Raw genomic sequence first — 23329 nt, 5'->3', positions numbered from 1 at the left:
CCCAATAGCTGTAAGAATAACTGAGTGCCTACCTCAAGCCAGTAGGCCCTGGCAAGCATCTCATTTAACCCTCACCTAACCCTGTGAGCTGAATGCCGTTGCCCATTTGACAGATGAGAAGACTGAGGCTCAGAGAGAGATTAGGTGCTTTGTCCAAGGCCACGCAGTTGCCACACTGGGATTCACTCATTCTCTTGTTCATGCAGCAAGGATTTTTGTGAGCACATAATGTGCGGAGCCTCACAGGGGCTGCCTGACACTGTTGGGGCTTCTGTGAAGTAACAGCCATGGTTTTGATAGGTTAGACCCTCTAACTCCAGCCTTTGAAGGGCAAGAAGCCATTTGCTGGGAGGTAAGGAGGAAGGAGCCACGGCTGGCCCAGTTTGCCGGGCCTGCTGGCCCTTTCCTTGGATGGGCTTCAGAGATGTGCTGCAGGCTCAGATCTCCCAATTTCCTATCCAGTGAGGGATGGGTCTTAGAGGTCATCAGGATAAGCCGGATGAAATGCAGACTGAGGCAGCCCTGCACACGCATGCATGCACACACACAGCCACGCACACACGTGCCGGCCACCCTCAGAGCGGAATATGTAAGTCCTGGGCCCTCGCCACCCAGGCTTGTTCCCTCCTGCGACTGGTCCAAGGCGAGCTGTGGGTCCAGCTGCTGCTCCAGGGCCTTCCTCTGCTGCGCTCTGCCAGCCTTTACAGTTATCCTTGGATTCTGGATGCACGTGTAGCCATGACAGACACCTTCTGAACCCTTGCTTTATTTTGGCCCTGGCTTCCTTTATTCCCAAGGCAGGGACAGCCTTCTGTAGAGGAGGTCCCCTTGTACAGATGAAACTGCTTCCCTGTTTTTATCTCAATCCAAGGTCGGATCATCTCAATAGAACCTGAAAAATAGCTTTCATTGGCTCTAAACTGGAACTTTGTCCAACACCCCGTCTTTCTACCCCTGATCTGGTTGGGGATCCTTCCGGTTTTTCTCCATGGGCCTAGGTCCTACCCATTTATTAGAAACCTGCTTCACAGCCGTCTCCTCCATGCCGACCTCCCTACTGCCCTCATCCCTCGGGCACTCTGCTCTGCAACTGGGAGGAACTGTTTCTGTAGCTCCTGGGGCCCAAGAAGTGGGCCCGCCTCCCCGCGCAGCCTCAGCGGGGCTGCCCTGCCGGCGCATTCTGGGCTGGGTGCAGGACGTGTGCTTGGCCGCACTGGCTCATGAGCAGCCTGCCCTCCCCTGGAGCCCTCGTTTTAGCATTTCATGGCAGCATCCCCAACCCAGGCTCAGAAGTTCCTGCCCCTGGGCTCTCTATGGCACTTGGTTGTTCACAGCTTTGGCTGAACACCTGCCTCTGTTTCCCCTCTGTGGAAGGAGGTGTCACCTCCCAGCCACCTCAGTCTTTGCCATGTTTGGTCCATGTTGTCGGTGGCCAGTTCCTTTTAACAAGATGTGCCTGGCTCCTCCTCCATCGATCGGGGAGATGGGGAGGAGTGTGGCTGGATAGCACTTTGGGACTCTGCCCTCACCTGGTGCCTAACTCCAGATCAATGTTTTCTCTTCCTGGCCCAGCCTGAAAACCTGCTCTACACATCCAAGGAGAAGGACTCAGTGCTCAAGCTCACGGACTTTGGCTTTGCCAAGGAGACCACCCAGAATGCCCTGCAGACACCCTGCTACACTCCCTATTATGTGGGTGAGTCCTCGGGATGTGGTGTGTACCTCCCTACCCTCACTGGTCCCTGTGGCGGTGTGGGACAGCCGGTGGGTTGCGGAAGTCAAAGCGTTAACGCCCAGCAAGGAGCGGAGTGGGATTCTATCCATGTGGAGGTGGTGATGTGGGGGGCCAGAGGCTGCAAAAATATTCTTCCAAACTTCAGCTTTTGCTTTTGAAAATAGATCCAGGAAAATTCTGGCTATGGCCTGTGAGCTGAATGACATCACAGCAGCTCTAAATATATATGTGATAAAAGGCTGCCATCAGCTCTGGACGGAACCCAACCGTGGTTGTTTTTCTCCGGTTCTTATCTTCCTGGGATTCGTATTCAGAAAGTGGGCAGACATGAGAGGGACACAGAGCGCCAGCTACCTGCCTTGTGGGAGAGGGTCCCTTAGGCCAAGGCATGGGCGAGACCCAGGGGTGGGCACACACTCATGTTTCCTGGAAAAGCTTCTCACTCCCCTGTAGGTAGGCAGCCCCTAGATCTAGAAAAGTCCTTGCTGAAAGTGCCTCTTACTTGAGAGTGGGGTGATGGCTCTGCTCCCAGCAGAGGCCAGAAAATATAGTCGGTAATACCGTGATGGCTGCGTGTAGTGCCGGATGGGTACTAGACTAATTGGGGGGATCGCTGCGTAAATTATACGAGTGCCTAACCATTGTGCTCTACACTTGAAACTAATACGAGATTAAAAATAAAAAAGAGCTGCTTACGGGGTAGGAAGCTCCCTGAGATGGATGAAATGGCCCTCTGTTTATCAGCATGTGTTTGCAGTATTTTAACTTAGAAATCTTCTGGCCTGCCCATCTTATTGCCCAGGGGGGAAGACCAGGGCCTCATGGGATGGTAGCCATGCTGACTGGTCCCTCCTTGCCCTTGACCTCGCCTGTGCATTCAGGACAGCAGGGGTCACAGGGTAGCTGGTGGGCTGGAGCCCTTTCCCCTAAGGCAGGACCCCAGCAAGTTCCAGACGGCCTTCTCTCCTTCTCCTCCCTCCCTGAGGCTGAGACTGGCCCAAAGTTGCTAGGAGGCTATCATTCCTTCCCAGCTTAAAAGCAGGTTTATTTTTTCTGGGAGCTGTTTTTCCTCCCCTAACTTCACACATATGCTGCCTCCCAGAAGGTGCCAGACACCAGTCTGCTCTGCCCTGCCCCCCAGCCCAGGCACCTGCTCCCCCACCTTGCCGAGGCTTCAGGCGCCTACCTGGGCTCCAGGACTCTTAGAACTGAGTACCCTCCTGTGCCCTCTGCCCTGGTAGCTCCTGAGGTCCTGGGTCCAGAGAAGTATGACAAGTCGTGTGACATGTGGTCCCTGGGCGTCATCATGTACATCCTGTGAGTACCTCCACCTCCACCTCCTGCACCGCCACCCGGCTTGTACCTTCGGTACCCCTTCTGCTCCCCCACCCCCGTGCGCTTGGCGAGTCCTTGAGACTGATCGTGCAGCCCGTGCTTCCTTTGTTGTCATGGGCCACCCTTCAGGCTGCGTGCAGGCCTCCCCATGCCAAGGGCAGAGGCTGTTCCTGGGACGAGCCTAGCAGGCCAGAGGGCTGGTATTGCTGCCATGGTGCCTGGCCGCCTGTCTCCCCAGTCAGGGACTCAGGGAGGAGCAAGGGTCCGCTCTGGCGCTGCCCCCACGCCTGAGCCGAGAGACCTCCGCCCTCCCCCAGCCTGTGCGGCTTCCCGCCCTTCTACTCCAACACGGGCCAGGCCATCTCCCCAGGGATGAAGAGGAGGATCCGCCTGGGCCAGTATGGCTTCCCCAACCCTGAGTGGTCCGAGGTCTCGGAGGATGGTGAGTGACCTCTGCACCGGACCCCATCAGCCTTCATTCTAGGAGACACCACTTCGGTGTCAAACCGACCTGTGTTCAAGTCCCGGCTCCCCACGTCCCAGCTGTGTGACCCTAGGCAAGTCACCTAACTTTTTTGAACCTCGGTTTCTGTATCCGCCAAATGGGCTCAAAATTTGCCTCCTTGAAACTTTCTCCAGCTCCTGTCCCTCATTCATTTTGTCCCTTTGGGGAACAACAAACAAGCCTGCCCTATATCAGTTATCCATTGCTGTTTAACAAAGGACCCCAAACACCCAGAGGCTCGTAACAAGAAACAGGAGCTCACTGTTTCTGTGGGCTGGGAATTTGGGGCACACACAGAGCTTGTGGTCTCTGGGGAACGGCGGGGGGACTGGCTCTGAGGAGCTCTGCAGCCTCACCCCGTCCCTCATCCCTAGCCAAGCAGCTGATTCGCCTCCTGCTGAAGACGGACCCCACGGAGCGGCTGACCATCACACAGTTCATGAACCATCCCTGGATCAATGTGAGCGCCTCCGCGCCCTGTGGCCGGCAGGGTGGCGAGTGGGGCTGCCAGGCAGGACGACGGCGGCTCTGGAGGCCCCGGCGTGGGCCAAAGTTAGATCTACAATCTAACATTGCCACCGTGCCAGTCAGGCTCCCCACCTCCCTGGGCCTCGGTCGGTTTCCCTATCTGAGATTGGAAGGAAGAGGGTGGGGCGTGGAGCCGGTTCTGTCCCAGGTTCTAATCCATGGACTTGGGGCTCCTTTCAGCAATCCATGGTGGTGCCACAGACCCCACTCCACACGGCCCGCGTCCTGCAGGAGGACAGAGACCACTGGGACGAAGTCAAGGTGGGTGGACTCGGCCTCAGTTTCCCTGCAGGCTCCCAGGTTTTGGAAAAGGGACTTGAGGGTGGCGTCCCTCCTCAGAGCCTGGGTCTTCGGCCCATGCCCCGTGCCTGGAGCAGAGGGTGCCAGTGACTGCACCAGAGGTCCCATCGTGGCATACAGAGCAGTGGGCTGCACCCCACTTCGTGGGATGCTCCTGGCTCCCTCCGCAAAGACGGGCTTCGGGCCAGGGGCTCAGTGAAGGGGCTTTGGCCCCAAGCTTTGGCCATAATTCATCTTATGACCTACAGCATTTGGGAGGGTGCTCAGCCTGGTTTTAGACTCAGCAGAGGCCAGGTTTGAGCACATGGGGCAGCAGCTCAGAGCCCCAGAACACACATGGCACCATCTTCAGGCCTTAGGGCCTGGGTGCCCAGTAAGATGACATTCCCTGCAGGCCTTGTGGCTCTGAGTAGGTGACAGTGGTCCAGGTCCCTGTCCTGCTTACCCTGCTGTGGTCCCAGAGAGTCATTAAGGCACTTTCTACACCCTAGCAGATAGGTGCGGGGTCTGCCCCAAAGGACCGTAGCGAGGGTTATCTGAGGCAAACAGACAGGCACAGTGCTGGGAACACAGAAGGTACTCGGGCAGCAAAGCTTGTCATTGCCGTCACCGACATTATTAAGGGGCTGCCTAGGCAGGTGGGTGATGGCTCTTGAGGTCAGTGCATCTGGACGTCTGTCCCCAGGAGGAGATGACCAGTGCCCTGGCAACCATGCGGGTAGACTACGACCAGGTGAAGATCAAGGACCTGAAGACCTCCAACAACCGGCTCCTCAACAAGCGGAGGAAGAAGCAGGCAGGCGGCTCCTCGGCCTCACAGGGCTGCAGCAACCAGTAGCTTGTGGGGCCTCAGAGAAGCCAGGCCCTTCAGCCCAGAGACAGACTGAAGTGGGCTGAGGCCCTGACCCAGTGTCATTTTTTAACCAAGGGACTATTCTGTTGTGTTTTAATTTGTCACTTGGAACTTCAGGACGGGGGACCGTGACCCCAAACCTTCAGAGCCCCGGTTCAGGCTCAGGCCTTAGAGAGGGGCCAGGGCCTCGGGCTAGGGGGCCACCTGCTGCAGCTGCAGGGCCTTCGCCTAGAGTAGCCTGGGAGCCATGGCTGTGTCTGCCCTTGGCCATGGCATTAGACTTCTGGGCCACTGGAGTTGTGGCTGGGCTTCCCTCCTTCCATAGAGACCCTCCCCATAGGGTGGGCAGATGGGCCTGGCCTTGGGAAAGTCATTCAGCCATTGGTCACCATGGTGACCAGGGACGGAGCTGCTGTCTGTGAATGCCGATTGAGCAAGCTCGGGAGAAGGGGAAGTGGACGGTCCGCCTCGGCCTTCTTGGGAGCCTGGTCTTTCTCCCATTGCTGCCCCTCTCAGCCTTCGTTGGTCTCCTTGAGGCCACAGGGTCAGTCCGCCTGCCTCGCTGGGTGGTCTAGCCCTGTCTTGCTGCAACCCCATCCCGCAGGGCGGTGGCAGTGCTCTCTCTCCACAGTCCCTGGGCCCAGCCCTCCCTAAGCGTGGCCTCTTATCTCAACTGAGGGTGGAGGTATTTTTAACCCTTTTCTACTTTGGAAAATGTCACTATGACAGAAGCAAGTACGGTTCCCCTGCCCCTACCTGCCCATCAGATCCTGGGCAGGAAAGCCTCTCTCCTTAACGGTTTGTCCTCCGCCCTGTCCTGGTTGATGGCAGGAGCTGTCTTTTGTGAGAGTGGATGGCGGGAGGCAGGGCCCAGAGGCTCCTCGTTAATCAGGGGTCTCATTTTATACTCTGGGTTCAACCCGAGGCAGTGGAGGGCAGCTGAGTGTCGCTCGGAAGGTCTGGTCCTGGCTTTAGCCTGAGTCAGAGCAGAGAGCATCCCTTCTCTGCCAGTCCAGGCTTACCCAGCCCCACATTGCCCACGGTAGCCCGGGGGTGCCGAGTGCCTGGTATGGGCCCAACAAGTGCCTGACACCTAGCCTGTTTCCTGGTTCCTGACCCTTTTACTGGCTGGGACCACATCACACAGGACAACACTGCTGGGTTTTACATTCAGATATCAATAAACACCATTTCGGCATTTTCCCCTGGTCCGTGGGTTTCTCTTTGTCTATGAGTGGACAGAAGTGGCCCAAGGGCAGCTACTCACACCCACTCGTGGTTTCACCCTACTGGAGCGGGAGCCTCAGATCTGGCGGACGTGCCAGGCCGACTCCTCGCCAGGCATGGAAAGGTCAGAAGAGCTGAGGGATGGCAGCTGCCTCATGCCCCCAGCTCTGTGCCACCCCGGTGCACTGTGTGTGTGACACCCACCCCCGGCCCCGCGTGTGCCAGCGTCTGCCCACAGTGGCCACCTCCAGCTGCGTGCCAGCCTGCTGAAGGGCGGGCAAAGTGCCTGCTGCAGCGCTGAGCTATTTTCAGAAGCTGCCAGATTTCATTTGGCAGCAAGAACGTCGGGGAGGGGAGGGGGCGGGACGCTGGAGACTGTCTTTTGACTACTCCCGCAACAGAGCACCCTCAGCCCTCAGGGGCCCTCGTGGGCAGCCCTGAGGGGGGCCCTGGCTGTGGCATATTCTTCCAGCTCCTATCTTGAAACCTCCCAGATTTCCGAGAGCTCATCCAGCTCCCTCAGCAGCACCCCGCCACCTCCCTTCCCATCGGGGTGTGGGGGAGATGTGGAGAGGCTGGAAGGCAGGGACAGGCCGCTTCCCAGCCGGGCATCCCCAGCGTTTCCACCTCAGTTTCCCCCAGTGTGTAGTGGGGGCAACGGTGCTGACCCTGGGAGTCATCTGGGGGCTCCGGCTAATGATGCATGTGAAGTCCCGAGGGGGGTGCCTGGTGCATGGCTCGTGTCCAGCGCCTATTTGCTACCCATTAGCCATCAGGAGGGAGAGAAGTGCCTGCAGTTGCTCGAGGGAAAAGCAGTCCAGTCCTAAATTTACCCCTGAGACTTTCCAAGCAGAAAATCAGGCTTTCTCCACCTTCGGGGTCTCACTCCCAAGGGGCCTCCTCCCCAGAGCAGTATCACATGAGCTTCTTCCTGGACCTCGGTTCCAGCCCTAGGCTTCAAGGAGGGTGACCCACCCTTCTGAAGGGCCTCTGGCTTCTCACATAAAGTCTGAGGGCCTCGTGGAACCTGTGGTTCAGACCAACCCTCATTGTGTACTTTGTCCAGTGAAATGCTGGCCCAGATGCGAAGGCAGATAGAATGTGTCCCGTCACAAAGCCGCAGAGGTAAAGACACCCGCTGTGCCTGAGACCCCATGCTGGGTGCAAGGAAGGCAGCAGGGAATGCTGTGGACAGGAGTCTCATGAGTTTACACTCGTGAGGGAGAAGGATAGAATATCACACGAATGTGTGTTGAATCACAGGCTTGATATAGTCCATGAGGGAAGGCTGTAGCTTGGGCCAGTTTAAGTCCAAGAGAATTTATGCACCTCAGTAGCTGGGAAGGGTGCCTGAGAGATTACAGGGTTGAAGGCAGAACTTTAGTGACCAGGGCCTTAGGGACAGAGGGACTCTGTGTACCCCTCAGCTCTGCCTCTCCCTAGGGCTGGCCTCGATCTTCCGCCTGCATGGCCTTTACATGCAAGACCGACTTCAACAGTCCCAGCCTCTTCTCGGTGTCTGCCTGCCAGTCCCAAGGAAGGATTCGCACTGGCCATACTTGGCCCATCATTGTTGTGGGGAAGAGAGCATTCCCCCTCCTGTGACCAGGTGGGGGGGCTAGTTAGCAGAGGAGCGGATGGAAGGATTGCCTCCAATTCACCACTTCGAAGCCCCATGGGGAATCTAGCCCAACAGCAAGCCCAGCCCAGGGCCGGGACCCCCTCATCTTAGGCATCGAGTGCAGCTGTCACAGCCAGGGCTGGGAGGCTAGATGCCTGGCCAAGTCACCCCCTATTTGGGCCTCAGTGTGGCTGTCTGCGAAGTGGGAGCAAATTCCTGTCCGCTGGTATCAGGTGAGCTAAGAAGCCAGGTGGCTACATGTTCACATCAGCCTGTTCAGACACAGGCCTTGCATGGCTTCACGTGGCTTCCCTGGGAACTTTCAGTGAAGAATCCATAAGAGGTGTATTCGCACGTGTGCATGTATGAGTGCTGTGTGTGCGTGTGTGTGCGTGTGTGTGTGTGACGTTTCTTCCCAGTGATGCTCCCCCTGACCCAGCCAACAGCAGAGTTCTCTGTCTCGCAAACCTGGCACTGGCTGGCTTCCAGCCTGCTGGGCTCATTGCTATTCACACCAGCCCCTCCCCACCCTCGATTCGACCCCTCCATGGCAGCGTCACAACCCCCGCAGGGGTCTCAATGCTTCCAGGCCTGTCTGAAGCTCTCAAGCAGGCACGGAGAGAGGCACAGGTGGGTGGAGGGTAGCTTTCTCGAGACCTGGCTGCCTTGGGCTGAGCGTTTTCATCACAGCTGCCACCAAATCCATCAGGGTAATTCTGCCCCTCGTCCCTCTGGGCAGCCTGCCTGTTCACCCCTTGGAATGGAGGTCAAGAGGCAGGGAAAGGTCTGGGAAGCCCACCTCCCACCCTGTATGTGGGGTGGGTGAGGTTATTTCATTTACCGCCAGGAGACCCGAGCTTTGGTTTACAGGAAGCCTCGGGCAAAGCTGCTCCAATTTTTGAGGTTCCCTGTCGGTAAAATGAGACATTGATTAATCAGGGCCAAATCCTTCCAGCACCCTTGACAGACAAGCTGCCCCCAGTCGATGGATTGTGGGAATGCTCCATGGTCTCAGGCACATCATGCACTTTGCTGGACTTCAGTTTTCTTATCTCTTTAATGGGAGTAATCCTCACAAGGTTGGGCAGGGCTGCTGTGGCCAAGTTCAAAGGCAGCCCAAGTGCAGTCCAAGTGTCTGCTGGGTGACACCGAGCTGCCAGGGCTGCCAATTCTGCCCTCTCTGTTCCCCCGGACCAGGAGGAGCCAGTGACTCCAGTGAACTGGTTTCCTGGGGCTCAGAGCAGCCTGTCAAGGCAAGTTAATTGGGGTGTGGAGCCACCTGCTGGTCACCTGAGTGAGCAATCAGTAGATGCCTACTGTGTGCCCGAGCTTGAGGGAGCTGTGGTCCTGTCTGGGTGGAGGGGGAGACCACAACATCATAATGAAGAGCAGGTGTTTATTGAGCGCCTACCGTGTACCAGGATGGTGCTTGGGTTTCACCTGTATCACCTCACTTAGTCCTCAAATTCCCATCTTACACATGGAGAAACTGAGCCCCCAGCCCTTAGCCACTGCCCTCTCTGCTGAAGGAGGTCAGAAGAAGGAATGCTGCTTTTCGCTGGAGGTAATCATAGAAGGCTTCCCAGTGGTGGTGACATGAATTTGAAGGGCGAGCCAGATTTGGATAGACAAAGATTTGGGAAAAGGGCATTCCAGCTGCAGTCAGAGCTCCTGTCTGATTGAGCTGCTCACCTCCCTTGGGGCCTCTCTCTCTCTGAAGGTCCCTGGCAGGGCTGGCCAGGGCTGCTGGGGGAGACAGGTGAGGCAGAGGAGACTCTGCCCAATGGCAACCAGACAGGCTGAGAGAACCCCTCCTCGGGGTCATGAAGGGATCCAGGGACTGTGAGGCACAAGGTGGATCACTGCACAAGTCAGATGAGGGGATAGACTGGCCCAGAGCATCTGCTGGGGGCAGGCCTCCCTGGGCAATAGGCTGGGGCAAGTTAAATAGTTGGGACTCCTTGTATAATGACAGAGCCCATCCCTAAAGTGGAGTGACAGACAGGGACAGGAGGATCAGGGAAGGTCTCTGAGAAGGACACACTCAGCTGAGGATGAATGACAAGAAACTGGCTGTTAGAGGAGCAGGAGGAAGGGGACCCCAAGCAGAGCGAATAGCAAATGTAAACGACCTGGGACTAAAAAGACCTTGCCAAGGCCTCTGCAGTGCCAGCATCGAAGGTGGTCTGCCATCTACACAGAAGATTTTCTAATAGTCAAAAGCCTGGGGTCCAGGAGAAAATGGTATTGGGGAGCCGACAGCCATCCTGGAGGAAAGAGAAAGCTGGTAGAGAGAGCTGGGGACGGTTCCTTTTCTCTAAAGGCCACACATGTGCTCCTGAACTTGAGTCATCCCTCAGGTCATCTCCTGCCCCCAGGACCAGTTGACAGGTATATTAAAGCTTCAGATTTGAGAGGGCCAAGGACCACCTCCCAAGCATAAGACAAACCCTGAAGGTACCGCCTGGTTCTAGGCCCAAGGAGGAAAAGGCTTTAGCCCCTCGTTCCAGGCTTGTCCCTGACAGTCTTGGTTTATCTGCCTGAGCACAGATCTACACCCCTTCCTGCTGTCCAAGGCTGGATTTCTGAGGCCAGCAGCCAAAGGCTGGCTTGAGCCTGATGAGTGAATCAAGTCAAATACAGGCAGTATGTTCCCAGGCCTGGTTTATCCAACCCTTTCAGACCACATCCGAGGTGGATCTATGGAGATATCCACGTCTCTGTTCCCACAAGGAATAGCATCGGGTCTGTGACAGGCTCTAAGAGCAGCCCACAGGTTTGTCAGTCGGCCACTGTTTTGGCCAAACTAATAGCTTCCAAAATTTGTTTTTAAGGTATAATTTAGAAAAGTGAAATCTTGAGTGTAAAGTTAGAAAACTTTAAACTAATGTATCTACTCACGTAAGCAGGATCCTCGTCAGGATGCAGACCATGTCCATCACCCCAGAAGGTCCCCAGTAACCCTCCACCACAGACCCCGATACGTCTCGCCTTCTAAGAAGCTGATATAAATGGAATGATATAGTATGGATGGATGTAGCTTTTGATGTCTGGCTTTTGCTTCTTTTGGAGATTCATCTGTGTTATATAATTAGTAGTGCTTTCTTTTTTATTGTTCCTTTTTTATTTTCAGTAGGATTCCATTTTATGAATATACCACGATTTGGTGGTTATTAGGTTGTTCGAGTTTGCGGCTATCATGAAAAAACTACTAGCAACACTCACATACACGTCTTTGTGTGGATATTTGCTTTCATTTCTTTTGGGTAAATATTTAGGACTGAAATGGCTGATATATACCTAGAGGTGAAATTTCTGAACATACATTAAGTGTACGATGAACTTTTTGAGAAGCTGCCCAATTCAAAAGTGGTTGTATCATTTTACATTTCCATCAGCAATTTACGAGACTTCCAGTTACTCCACATCCTCATCAGCATTTGCTGTTATTAGTCTTTTTTTATCTTGGCTATTCCGATGGATATGTAGTGGTATTTCATTGTAGTTTTAGTTTGCATTTCCCTAATAATTGATGAGGTTGGGAACTTCTTCGTGTCCTTATTGGCCATTCATATATCTGTTCAAGTTTTTTGACTATTTTCCAACACTGGGTCGTTCGCCTTTTTATTATTGAGTTGCGGGTGCTTTTTATATATTCTAGATACATGTCCATTGTCATTTATATATGTTGGGAATGTTTTCTCCTACATTATGGCTTACCGCCTCATTTTCTTAATGGTGTTTTGATGAGCAGGAGTTTTCAGTTTTGTCAAAATTAATTTATCGTTTTTTTCTTTTATGATTAGTGCTTTCACGTTTTCTCTAAGAAATCGTTACTTATCCCAAGGTCACAAATATATCCTTTTATGTTTTTTTCTTCCCCTCTCCTAGAATCTATATAGTTTTCGTTTTTACATTTGAGGTCATGATCCATCTGTAATTGATTTTTGAGCCTGGTGGGAACTCAGATTGAGGTTTATAGTTTTCCATATGACTATCTAGACAGTCATTCTTGAAAAAAAATATTTCTTTCCCTGTTGAATTGCTATGGCGCTCATCAAAAATCACTTGATTATATATGTGTGGGTCAAGACGGTATGTGTGTGGACTCGATTCTCTTACGTTGATCACCTGGTCATCAGTATATTTGCCAATACTATACTGTATTGATTACATTCGATCCATGAATGTGGCATATCTTTCTATTTATTTCGGTCTTCTTTACTTTCCTCAGCAATATTTTATGGTCTTGCACATCTTACATTATATCGTTAGTATTTTTGGTTTTTGGATACTCTTTAGGGAGCATTTTAAATTTCCCAATAGCTTTTACTAGTTTATGAAAATGTAATTAATTTTTATGTATTAATCTTATATTCTGTGACATTGCTAAATTTACTTATTAGTTCTGGTAGACTTCTACAGTCGCCATAATGTTATCCATGAATAAAGACAGCTTGATTTCTTCCTTTCCGATCTTCGTGCCTTTATTTTTCTTGCCTGCGCCCTGGCTGGGACTGTCCGATACAATGTAGACAGCAGAATAAGACAGGGTGAGTAGCTGAAGTTTTGTTTCTTGGAAGGCCATTCTTTCTTGAGGAATGACATGCTGTGATTTACATTTAAAAAAAAAATTCCTCTGGCTGCCTGGGAAGAATTGTAGGGACAAAAGTGGAAGCAGGGAGACCAACGAGAAGACTGCAGAGTTCCGTTGAGAGAGGGAGGTGGTTTGGCCTGGGATGTTTTTCAAGTCAGAGTTGTGGGACTCACTGTGGAATAGGTGTTGGGGGGGGGGAGGGGGACAGAGAGTGTCCTTTTGCTGTGTGTGGGATGTGGGTGTTGTGTCTTTTGATGTGGGGATTTTTTGGGGGTTTTGGGTTGGATGCAGTTTTGGCCACTTTTATTTCAAGATACTATTAGAGATCCAAGGTGTCAGGAGGGCAGCTGGAGTGATGGAGTTTGAGGCACGGCTTTTGGGAGACATCATGATTTAGATGGAATCCAAAGCCACAAGACCAGACAAGAGAGAAGAGAGAGTGAAAAGGGATGAGAAGGGGACTTCATCCTGGATCGGAGGTTGGGGAGACATGAAGGAGCCAGGAAAGGAGTCTGAGAGGGCACAGTGGGGTAGGAGGCAAACCAAAAGTATCTTTTTTTGGAAGTCTCTTAAAGCGAGGGTTCCAAGAAAGGGATGGGCATTGTGTTGGATGTCACTAAGCAGGAAAAGTAGGTCAAAGGCAGAGAAATAACCGCCATATTTTCTGTCACAGACAACCTTGATGGCCTTAACGTGGGCGTTGCAGTGGAACGATGGGGCCGAAAGCTCAGCTGGAGGGGTGGGAACCGGAGGTATGGAAGTGAGGCAGTGAGCTCAGTGAGGAGTGGCAGCCCTTCTCCAAGGATCCAGTGAGGAGTCTTGAGGAGCTCTAGGCACCTGCTGAGAGACTGAAGCCCTCATTAGCCTCATTAGGAGAAAGAGAAAATGGGCCCTGGGCTCTCTGGAAGTCAGGCCTGAGTCAGCCAGTGTAGACAAGACAGGCTGGGGAGAGAGGGGAGGATGGAGAAGACACAGGAGCCATGCCCAGTGCTGTCCCTGGATCTCTATCATGAGAACCCAGCTTTAAATAATCCTCCACGCTCATCACCAGGAGGGATGAGCTCCAGGAAGGTGGGAGGGTAGACTCAGAGTGTGGGGCAGCGGAGTGTGGTGCTTGCTGCCCAGCTCCACGTCCTGCCTACGTGTGCTATTTTCCTGAGAAAGCTGCACTGCTTTATACACGTAAGTTTGTTATAAAAGCAACACTCATTGGGAAATTACAGAAAAGAGGGAAAGCTTCATTTCTTGGTATCCTCTGGTTTGTTTCTACATGCAATTGTTCTTGCATAATTATAACTATGCTGCGAACAGAGTTTTGGGCCTGATTATTTAAACTGAATGTTACATAATAAACATTCTCCATGTTGATAATGGCTTTTATTGTTGTTATTGGTTGCATAAAATTGCATGGGGTAATGCCCTAGTTCAATTAACTTATCCCCTACTGGTAGTATTTGGGTTACTTTCAATATTTATAGACAATTTTGCATTGATATGTATGTGGATAGAGCTTTCCTTCAATCCATTTTCACAGATCTATGGGGTGTGTGATACCCATTTGCCATATAGCTTGGGTGGGGGTCAACTAGACCCACCCCACTGAGAAACATTATATGAAGTAGCCTATTCTCATAATCCTAATTGCCTGTACACTGTCATTTAAATTTTTCTATTTATTTGCTGGGCCAAAGAAGGGGGTCTCACTGTAGCTTCAACCTGTCTTTCTTTGATGGTTAGAGAAGCTGCTCACTTTCTCATTTGTTCATTATTTGGTTCTATTTCCCCTCATGGCAGGGAGCAGATCGTATCAAGTCATCCGCACTTGGACCTTTTCCAGTGGGCTCTCCCAGTGGCTCACCAGCCCCTGCCAGGGCTGTCCTCACTCACTGCAGCAATCCAAGGTCATACTTTTGTGTCTTCCTGGACTGTCTCTTCCTCCCCTGCCAGCCAGTGTCCATGCCCACATCTTTCCTCTTGAAGGCTTCACGCGGTCCCTTCTGCCTAGTTTTCGATGTCACTTCTGCAGGCCAGACCCACATCCTGACATTAGGGAACCATGGGACGGTCATATAGCCTCTTGGCCTGTCCTGAAGACTCTCCTCTAAGCCATCATTGACCCTGCCCCCGTTACTTCCCCCAGACCTGGCAGAGCTTGTACAAAACACGTCTTGAGTGATGGGCCAATCTAGTCTCTCCTGAGCACTAGGGATTCCCTGTCATCTCCCTTCATCCATCTGCCACCTCTCTCAAGGAAATCTCGGGCTCTGGTCGTGCTGGCCTTGTCGCTGCTTTCTATACACCTCTGCTTCTCTCTGTGTTTTGGTTTATCAGACCACCACTAAGAATGCCACCCCCGCCCCTTCCCCCGCTCCCCCCCCCCCCCGACCTCATGAGCCACGTTCAACCAGATCCATCCTCTGAGACCTCATCTTCTCAGCTAAGCCTTTCTGGATGTTTCCAGTCCACCTGACCTCCCTGACTCTGAATGTCTGTAGCATCTACAGCTTATGGGGGCTCTCTGAGAGGGCACTCAGTAAGTAGGCCCCTTCTCCCCATCCAACTTCTGAACAAACTTAGGAATTAAAAGCCAGTGCAGGCCAAAGCATCACCTTCTTCACAGATGGAGGCTGGCGAGGGGAGGTGCGGGGGAGGTGCGTGAAGCAGCTTAGTGTGAGGTCAAATGGGCCTATGAACTGAGCCCAGAATTACTCTGACCTCCTCCCTGCACCCCCAGTTTCACCGACTCTGGGTGAATGAGGCCCGGGGTAGCCCAGCCAGTGGACACCAGCACATGGAAGGGAGCATCAGGAGAGAGAAGCCAACCCCTTCCTCCACAGTCCATACCCAAGGGAGAAGTGCTGAATCCTGCCCAAAATTCTTACCTACCCACTTTCTGTGGGTTTTGTTGCTTGTCCTCAGGGATAAGGCACCCACAGCACTTCCTCCGCACATTGCCTCCAGGTGGGTGGACAGGACTTGCCCTTAGCAAGCCTCTCCTCTGACATGCACGGCCACCCCAGGCGAGCCTGAAACTCTATTCTGAGGGCCTCATTTCTCTGTCAGTGCCCACCTGTGGAGGTGGTGACTCTATGGGACCAGGCAGGGATGTAACCTCTGTCACTTACTCAGGCCTTAGTCAGGAGGGCTATAGGCCCTTTCCTGAGAGCAGGCTTTCATGGGGGTACAGGGAATGGGGGTGCAATTACGCTTGGTGCCCTTGTACTGGAAGTGAGAAGCAAGTTCCACGAGTGGTTGGGATGGCACAAGCATGCTTTGCTTAGCTCAGAATTGTGCCAAGTGCCCCTTTGGGGCCTTTAGTGCAGGGGTCCCTGACCCCTGGGCTGCAGATCGGTACCGGTCTGTGGCTCGTTAGGAACTGGGCAGCACAGCAGGAGGTGAGCGGCACTCTAGCCAGTGAAGCTTCATCTGTATCTGTAGCCGCTCTCCAGCCCTGGCATCACCGCCTCAGCTCCACCTCAGATCATCAGGCATTAGATTCTCATAAGAGCACCGTGTCCCTGGTGCCAAAAAGGTTGGGGACCACTGGTCTAGGCTACTGCCAGCCCTTGAACTTTTTCAAGTTTTAAGTGACCTAGCAACCGTGAATAGAGCTTGAAGTCTGAGTTCACATCCAGCTCCAGACACTTTCCAGCTGGGTGACCCCAGGCAAGTAGCTTAACCTCTCTGACCACAGTTTTCTTCTCTGACAAGTGGAAATAATAACAGCTTCGACATCGGAGATGCTTATGAGGATAATGCCTGAGGAGCTGTCAACACAGAGCTAGCATGGGTAAATGTTCACTCAACACTGGAACCTTGCTCCCCTCCCCACCAGCTCAGACTGCTTCCCAGAAATCAGAAATGCTGGGTCGCCTAGCATTTGGAGAATCTGCTTCTCCTCGAAGCCAGCCAGTGAGAGCTGATGTGGTCACCCCATTACAGCTGGGCTGGCCATCTACCAGCCAGCGCTTAGCTCAGTACCAGCCCCTTCTCTCTACTTAACACCAAAAGGAATTGATTTTCCTCAGCTATTTCCATGATTCCTTGAGAAGTGCATATTGCATGAGTTCTCCATGACCATCGCATCCTCCGCTCATAGCCTGTTTCCTCATAGAGCTGTGGGGTCTTCAGCTGCCAAGGCTTACTTTGCTCTGTTTCATTTTGCACTGGTTTAAAGGTCAAACATGAATTTCTCCCCATTATTGTACTGTGTCTTGTCACACAGACTCTGTTTCATGCATTAGTCACAGTCTTGCTATCAAATTAAATATTCCTCAGTGGTTATTTTTAGAGAAATCTTTTTCTAACTCCACGTGGTGCAATGATGTGTGTGCGCCCACAGCTCTGGAATCCAGGCATTACTAGGTGGGCTCCAAACTGTGTGAGGGCTCAGATTCCTCTAGAAAGCATCAGCCAGTGGCACAGTGGAGTTCGTAACCTGGCTCTGTCCATGGAATCCCTTGCCCAGCTGAAAATAACTAATCCTCTTGGCCCTGGATGATCCAATCATTCCTTAGTGAGTCCACTAAAGCCATGATCCCCAACCTTTTTTCACACCGGGGACCGGTGCCCCTATGAGAATCTAATGCCTGATGATCTGAGGTGGAGTGAGGCGGTGATGCCAGGGCTGGGGAGCGGCTGCAGATACAGATGAAGCTTCGCTGGCTAGTTTGAGTCGCTCTCCTGCTACTCACTTCCTGCTGCGTGGTTCCTGGCCCTGGGATTTAGGGACCCGTGGTCTAGACTGACAGGTTGAGTTGGGGTTGGGGAAGACTGAGTGCCGGTTGTGGTTCCTGCAGGGGCCACCTGGTGACAAGTTCTCATGAAAAATCACCAGGGCTCCTGGTATGTCAGGTTTCAAGATGGAGATCACATCCCCGATCATTCCATAATTTATGACCGCATATTGTAAATGCTCATCCATCACCCTCAGTGCTAATTAGATAACAAAATAGTCCCCATTTCTTAGAGTTACTCTTCCTCAGTGGCAGCAGGGTGAGTACTGCTCCTGCCGCTCCTAGGTCAAGGTCCTGCATCTTCTGAGTGCTCTCAGGAAACAGTTCTATAAGGATTTTTTTTTTTCATCCTCTATGAAATGTTCCTGAAGGAAGAAATTAGCGGTGGGTGGCCCCGGGGCCAGTTGTTTCTTGGCATGCTTGGTGCTATTTTCCCTAGACCCTTAACATGGGCAGGGCTGTGGATGACGAGCAGTGTTGAGATGGCACTTGAAGCAAAAGTCCCAGAACACCTCCTAGGCTCTGGAGAGTTAACTCTGTCAGGAGGTAAGCTCTCTTCCCCATTGAGACTGGAAGATGAGGGTTCAGCCCATGCTCACACGTGCCATCTTGAGAATCAAAGAAGGATTGGCTTAAAATGAAGAGGGAAGCCCAGGAGTGGTCCTGGGTGAGGAGTGGCTCCGCACAGCCTTAGTTGGGTGCTTGGAGAATTAGGGCACGAGCAGTGGTGCCTCTGAGTGCAGCACTCAGATCTAGCCTTTGCCGAGGCTGTTCCAGCAAGAAGCCCAGGATCTCTTTGAGGGGCCTGGTCTTACGTCTCTCATCTCTGCTTCTGACTCAAGGCTTGGTAATGATTTCTGCCCCAATGTCAGGGAACACAGCAAAGCCCCAAGACTTGGTCCTGCCTCTAATTCCAGCCACGTCTCTCCCCTCTGTTTACTTACCTGTTTGCTCGCTCATCACGTCCTGGTTGCAACTGCCTTTTCATATCTCAGATACAGCAAGCTCCTTCCTCGCCAGGCCCACCTCCCCAAACGCTGCTCCCACCGCCTGGGACACTTCCTCTCCTTCTTTACCTGGCTGATTCATCTGCATTGTCAGGTTCCAGTTTAAACATTGTTTCCTCCAAGAAGTCTTCCCTGACTTACCAAACTAGGTCAGGCCCCTTGGCGGATGCTCCCTTTGTACACTGTACTCTCCTGTCCTAGTACTTATGTCTTTAATTAGAGATTCGCTTGTGTGATAATTGGTTCAATGTCTCTTCCCTTCAACTTGACGGTGAACTCTGTGATGGGAGAGAACATTTTCTGTTCTAGACCTGGTCCACAATAGGTGCTCAATAAATATGTGGTGAACGAATGATTAAAACTTCCCACACTTCGAGGTAAAAACTATACGGAGCTGGTGGGAACAAAGTCTCACTTGCCTTTCTAGCCCCGGCCCCAGAACGATTCAGAGATGGGGTAGGTGGTGCTATGCCAAATGAACAAGCTTTGTTCTGCGCTTAACTCAAGTGAATTGGTGAAGACATTGCACTTGGTTGCTTTTTATGGGTAGAGAAATTACCTCTGTCCTGATTTGCAATATCTGTGCTATTTTGGGCTGTTTTTCTCTTTTGGGTCTATTTGTATTGGAGCAATAATTTCACCATTTGGCTACTCAGAGGCCCAATTAATATTACAAATATGTTCTCATAAAATTCACTTCTTGACATTAGAATGTTTTGTTGCTAATTACTCTCCAAGGTTTTTAATTTCAACTCCTCCTTGGTGACTTAGTGCAGAAATTCAAGGGCATAGTTATTTTCTCCAAGGGAAAGGAGAACTAAGTAATGCCAAGTTTCTATTTACTTGCCCTTCCTGCCAGGGGTATCTTGTTTTTGATTCTATCTCCTCCCATTCTCCTAGACAGAAACAAACAACAAACAAAAACTGTATTGGAGCAAAGGTGTACATTTCTGGGAAAAAGACACCCACTCATTTGTCGATATTCTTTCAAGCAATATTTACTGAGCACCTGCTATATGTCAGTTCCGGTGTGCTAGGCACTGAGGGTGCCAAAAAGGATAGAGCGTGGCATTGTCTCCACGTGGCTCACAGTCTCAAATGGGCTGGAAGGAAGTGCTGAGGAGTCTGTGACACATCTGGGATGCTTCTCATGCTGGGGCCTGACAGCTATGGCCCGTCCAGAAGTGCACATCAGTCCAGCGGTTGAAATCAGGGAAGCTTTGGTCATTTCTCATTTGAAAAGACCCTGGCCAACTGCAAGGAATCTGCATTTTAATATTTTGAATGGGTTGGTGAAAAAGGAACAGATGGCTAAAGTTTGTCATTTTAGGGAAAATAATGAAATATTGCGCTGCTTAATCTGTCTCTTTTTTCACACTCTTCTCTGTCCCCCTTCCCACTGCAAAGATTTTCAGATGCAACAAAATTTAAAGCAAAATACTAATAATAGCTTCTTAGTCATTTAGGTCTCTTCACCTGAAAGGACCTTAACATTGTCAGCCATCTCTGTGTTAACCGACTCTGTTAGCCCTTTATTCCAATGATGCCTCCCGAGAGGAGGTTTTCTAAAAGGTGTTGCTTTGGGGGAACATAAGGGTGGTGGAGGAGTGAGACTAGCTTGGGTGTCTCTCCACCATGAAGGAAACTGGCTCTGTAGATACTTTACTAACAAGAGCAAACCCACTGCTAGAAGGATCCAGCAGGGCAGAGATGAACTGAGTAACACATGTCCCCAAGCTGCCTATCCACCTGCCCTTGAGCGGCATATGAGCATAAGATCTAGCTGCAGGCGGCTCCTGATCAAGAGAAGGCAAAAGGTCGCCATTACCACTTGCACTTCACCTGGACCTGCCTCTATCCCCACTGCATGTCTCTGAAGTTTCCCCACTATTCTGCTTGGACAGAGCATCAGATAAGATCAACTGCTGGGAGAGGGAAGTGAGCGTTGCCCTGGCACCGTGGCCAGAAACTCCTGGGAGAATGAGCATCATGTGCCACTTGCCTACCGCTTGCCGACTTTTGGTAGCAAGAGCCTCCAGAATGCTCCTGAATAAACATCATCTTTGTGTCCACACATTGTTTTATGAGCTGAGTCATTAGACTGGCTGGCTCCTTAAATGCTGCTGTCTGATTCTCCAGGCAGCAAAAAACAAGGAGAAAAGATGTGAAAGGTAGCTCACCCAGCTTTGTGGAGGGCTAGTCTCATTCGCCAGTGGTGATGGGGGATTTAACATTATGGAGTTTGCTTATGTTAAAATACTGTTCATTAACTTAAGTTCCATTTAAGAGAAAACGATGATGCTTGTCTGCATTATGTACAAAATCTGTTTGGTTATGGGTTATTTTTAATAGCCACTAATCTTAAAGAATTTCCTGCTGAAAACTTGATTCCTTCCTCAATCATTAATTGCAATTTATTGTCTGAGGTAACGAATTCAACCCCAAAGTAATAGTGACATGTTAGTCAAAGTATTTGCAAACTTTTATGTTTCTTAGATAAATGGCTCCATAATTTATATGGCTACTCAATAGGATGTCTCAATGGATTTTTAATGAAAGCCAATGCGACTGTATCAAGGAAATTTACTCCAATTAACTCAAGTTTCTGAATTTGGAGATTTGTGGCTTGCTAAAGTAAACTTCTTAGTTCTCTTTTCCAACCATTTAATTATGGTCTCAAGAAACACACAAACACACCATTCGCTCAAGAGTATATGTTGAATTCCTATTAGATGGAAGGTTCTATGTTAGTCTCTGTGTGGGCTAAAAATAAATGAAGAGCAATCTTTGCCATTGAAGAAGGAAATGGATGTTTGTGAATGTGCAAGGTGGACACATTCGCTCTCTGGGATGAGGGCAGGACAAGTATGTGCTGTAGGCGAGGCCCTCATGGCAGGGCGAAACCCCTTTAGCTAAAGACAGTGGGGAAGCTTTCCTGGGGCAAGTGGGCCTTGGAGGTGAGGAGGATCCATGTTTCAAGAGATGAGAGTACATGGGCTGAGGAATACTATATGCAAAGGGCCAGCCAGAGCCAGGGAATAGCCAACGTGTTTATCTGGAATTGGGATGGCCCTAGGAAATTCTGGGAGAGCAGTTTCCAGGAGGTGACAGGGTCAGAAAGCAGACCTTTGGAAACGGAAAGTCAAAAAAATTGTGTTGAAATAAAAGGATCTCGAGTGGATGATTCTCCTTTGAAGGCGGATAGAGAAAGGAAGAAGAGAGAGGGGATGGATGGGGGATGAGGGTACCAACAGGGCAGGTATTCCTGGGACCACAGAAGGAGGCTGTGGAGCAGAACAGAGTAAAAATGGGGAAAAGGAATAACAATGGTGTAGTGAGGTCCTGGGGATCCTGAGAAGGAGCAGACAGTGCCCCTGGGTGGTGGTGAGAACATAAGGAAGAAGGGGTGGAAAGGAGGGGAGGGTCCCGATTTTCAGAGGCAAGCCGGAGGTCAGTTCACATGCTGGGATGTGGTGTGTATGTGTGGGGTGAGAGCCGACCGAGAGCCTCACTCAGTCAAGTGCGCTGAGAGCCTGAGGAGAGGCTCAGAGCAGATGCTGGAGGTGTAGGAGAGCAGGTGCAGTTCTGCTGAGGGCCGATTCTCCACAACGCGTGCCATGCCCTTTTACTTCAATTCAAGGAAACAATCTACATTTAGAACAAACGGCGAGATTTTAGGAGTCTGGGACTTATTAGATGTCTTCCCACCTCTGAGCTGAGGTGTGCTGTCGTGGATTGGGACTGTTTTCATCTGGGGAAGCTGTCATCTATGATAGATTCAGACTGGAAAGAGAGGAAACTTTGGGGAAACCAGTCCTTAGGCTCTGAGACTGTCATCACATACATCGGCTAATGGAGTGAAATTAGAGGATGAAGTGAAAGCTTTAGGCTGTTCCGGTCTGTGTAACTTGGCCTCACTTGCTGGACAGCTCCTTGGAGAAAGCTTTGTGGGAATGTGGCTTCATTCCATGGTACACATTCCATGGTGGCCATTGGTCAAGACATCTATCATCTTCATTTAGATACATAAATAAGAATATCTCTTTTATTATGTTCTTGGACCAAAAGAAAAAAAGTCTGTAGCTATCGAGAAAGTCATTTTTGGAACATTTTCTGGGGGCAGTAGTGGGCAGGCTTCACAGGTGAAAGGAGGAGTCTGCAGGTCAGGAGCTGGGAGTCGGTGGTCCCCCCTTGCCCATGGCTTTGTTTTCTGCAGTTTCAGTTACCCATCATCGACTGTGGTAAGAAAATATCAAATGGAAAAATCGAGAAATAAACAATTCACATTTTTTAAATTGTGTGCTGTTCTAAGTAGCATGATGAAATTCCGTCTGGGATGTGAATCATCCCTTCGCCCAGTATCCACACTGTATACACCGGGGTCCCCACCCCTCAGGCTATGGACAGGTATTGGTCCATGGCCCATTAGGAACTGGGCTGCGCAGCAGGAGGTGAGTGGCGGGCAAGCAAGCAAAGCTTCATCTGTATTTGCAGCCGCTCCGCGGCGTCCGCATCACCGTCTCAGCTCCGCCTCAGATTATCAGGCATTAGATGCTCATCATTAGATGCTCATTATCAGGCATTAGATGCTCACTGGTCCCTGGTGCCAAACAGGTTGGGGACAGCTGGTAACGCTCTCTGCCTGTTAGTCACTTAGTAGCCATCTCGTTTCTCAGGTCGACTGTTGCGGTATCACAGTGCTTGTGTTCCAATAACCTTTATTTTACTTAATAAGTGCAAGAGCAGTGATGCTGGAATTTGAGTATGCAAAAGAAGGCGGAAAGCGCTTCTTTTAAGTGAAAACATATGTATGTATAGGAAAAAACATAGGGTTTGACACCACCTGCGGTTTCAGCCATCTACTGGGGGCCTTGGGCTGTGTCTC

At 51.1% G+C, this 23329-nt stretch overlaps 1 protein-coding gene across 4 annotated transcripts in view; it reads left to right on the top strand.

The window, feature by feature from the left end:
* The window catches only part of MAPKAPK3 (mitogen-activated protein kinase-activated protein kinase 3), a 29862-nt gene extending 23403 nt beyond the window's left edge, over window positions 1-6459 (top strand). For 3 of the 4 annotated variants that reach the window (XM_023533333.1, XM_011364679.2, XM_023533334.1), the window contains 6 exons: window positions 1573-1696; window positions 2977-3052; window positions 3388-3512; window positions 3950-4035; window positions 4284-4364; window positions 5089-6459. In XM_023533333.1, the coding sequence (XP_023389101.1) occupies window positions 1573-1696; window positions 2977-3052; window positions 3388-3512; window positions 3950-4035; window positions 4284-4364; window positions 5089-5241 (645 nt within the window). In that variant the 3' untranslated portion in view covers window positions 5242-6459. The remainder of the gene's footprint in view (window positions 1-1572; window positions 1697-2976; window positions 3053-3387; window positions 3513-3949; window positions 4036-4283; window positions 4365-5088) is intronic. The other variant, XM_011364680.2, reaches the window with a different exon arrangement.
* The last annotated feature ends 16870 nt before the right edge of the window (window positions 6460-23329 follow it).

Source organism: Pteropus vampyrus, unplaced genomic scaffold, assembly GCF_000151845.1.
Source record: "Pteropus vampyrus isolate Shadow unplaced genomic scaffold, Pvam_2.0 Scaffold100, whole genome shotgun sequence".
Taxonomy (NCBI): Eukaryota; Metazoa; Chordata; class Mammalia; order Chiroptera; family Pteropodidae; genus Pteropus; species Pteropus vampyrus.
The sequence above is the reverse complement of the archived record's forward strand: the minus strand, read 5'-3'. Positions and strand labels throughout refer to the sequence as shown.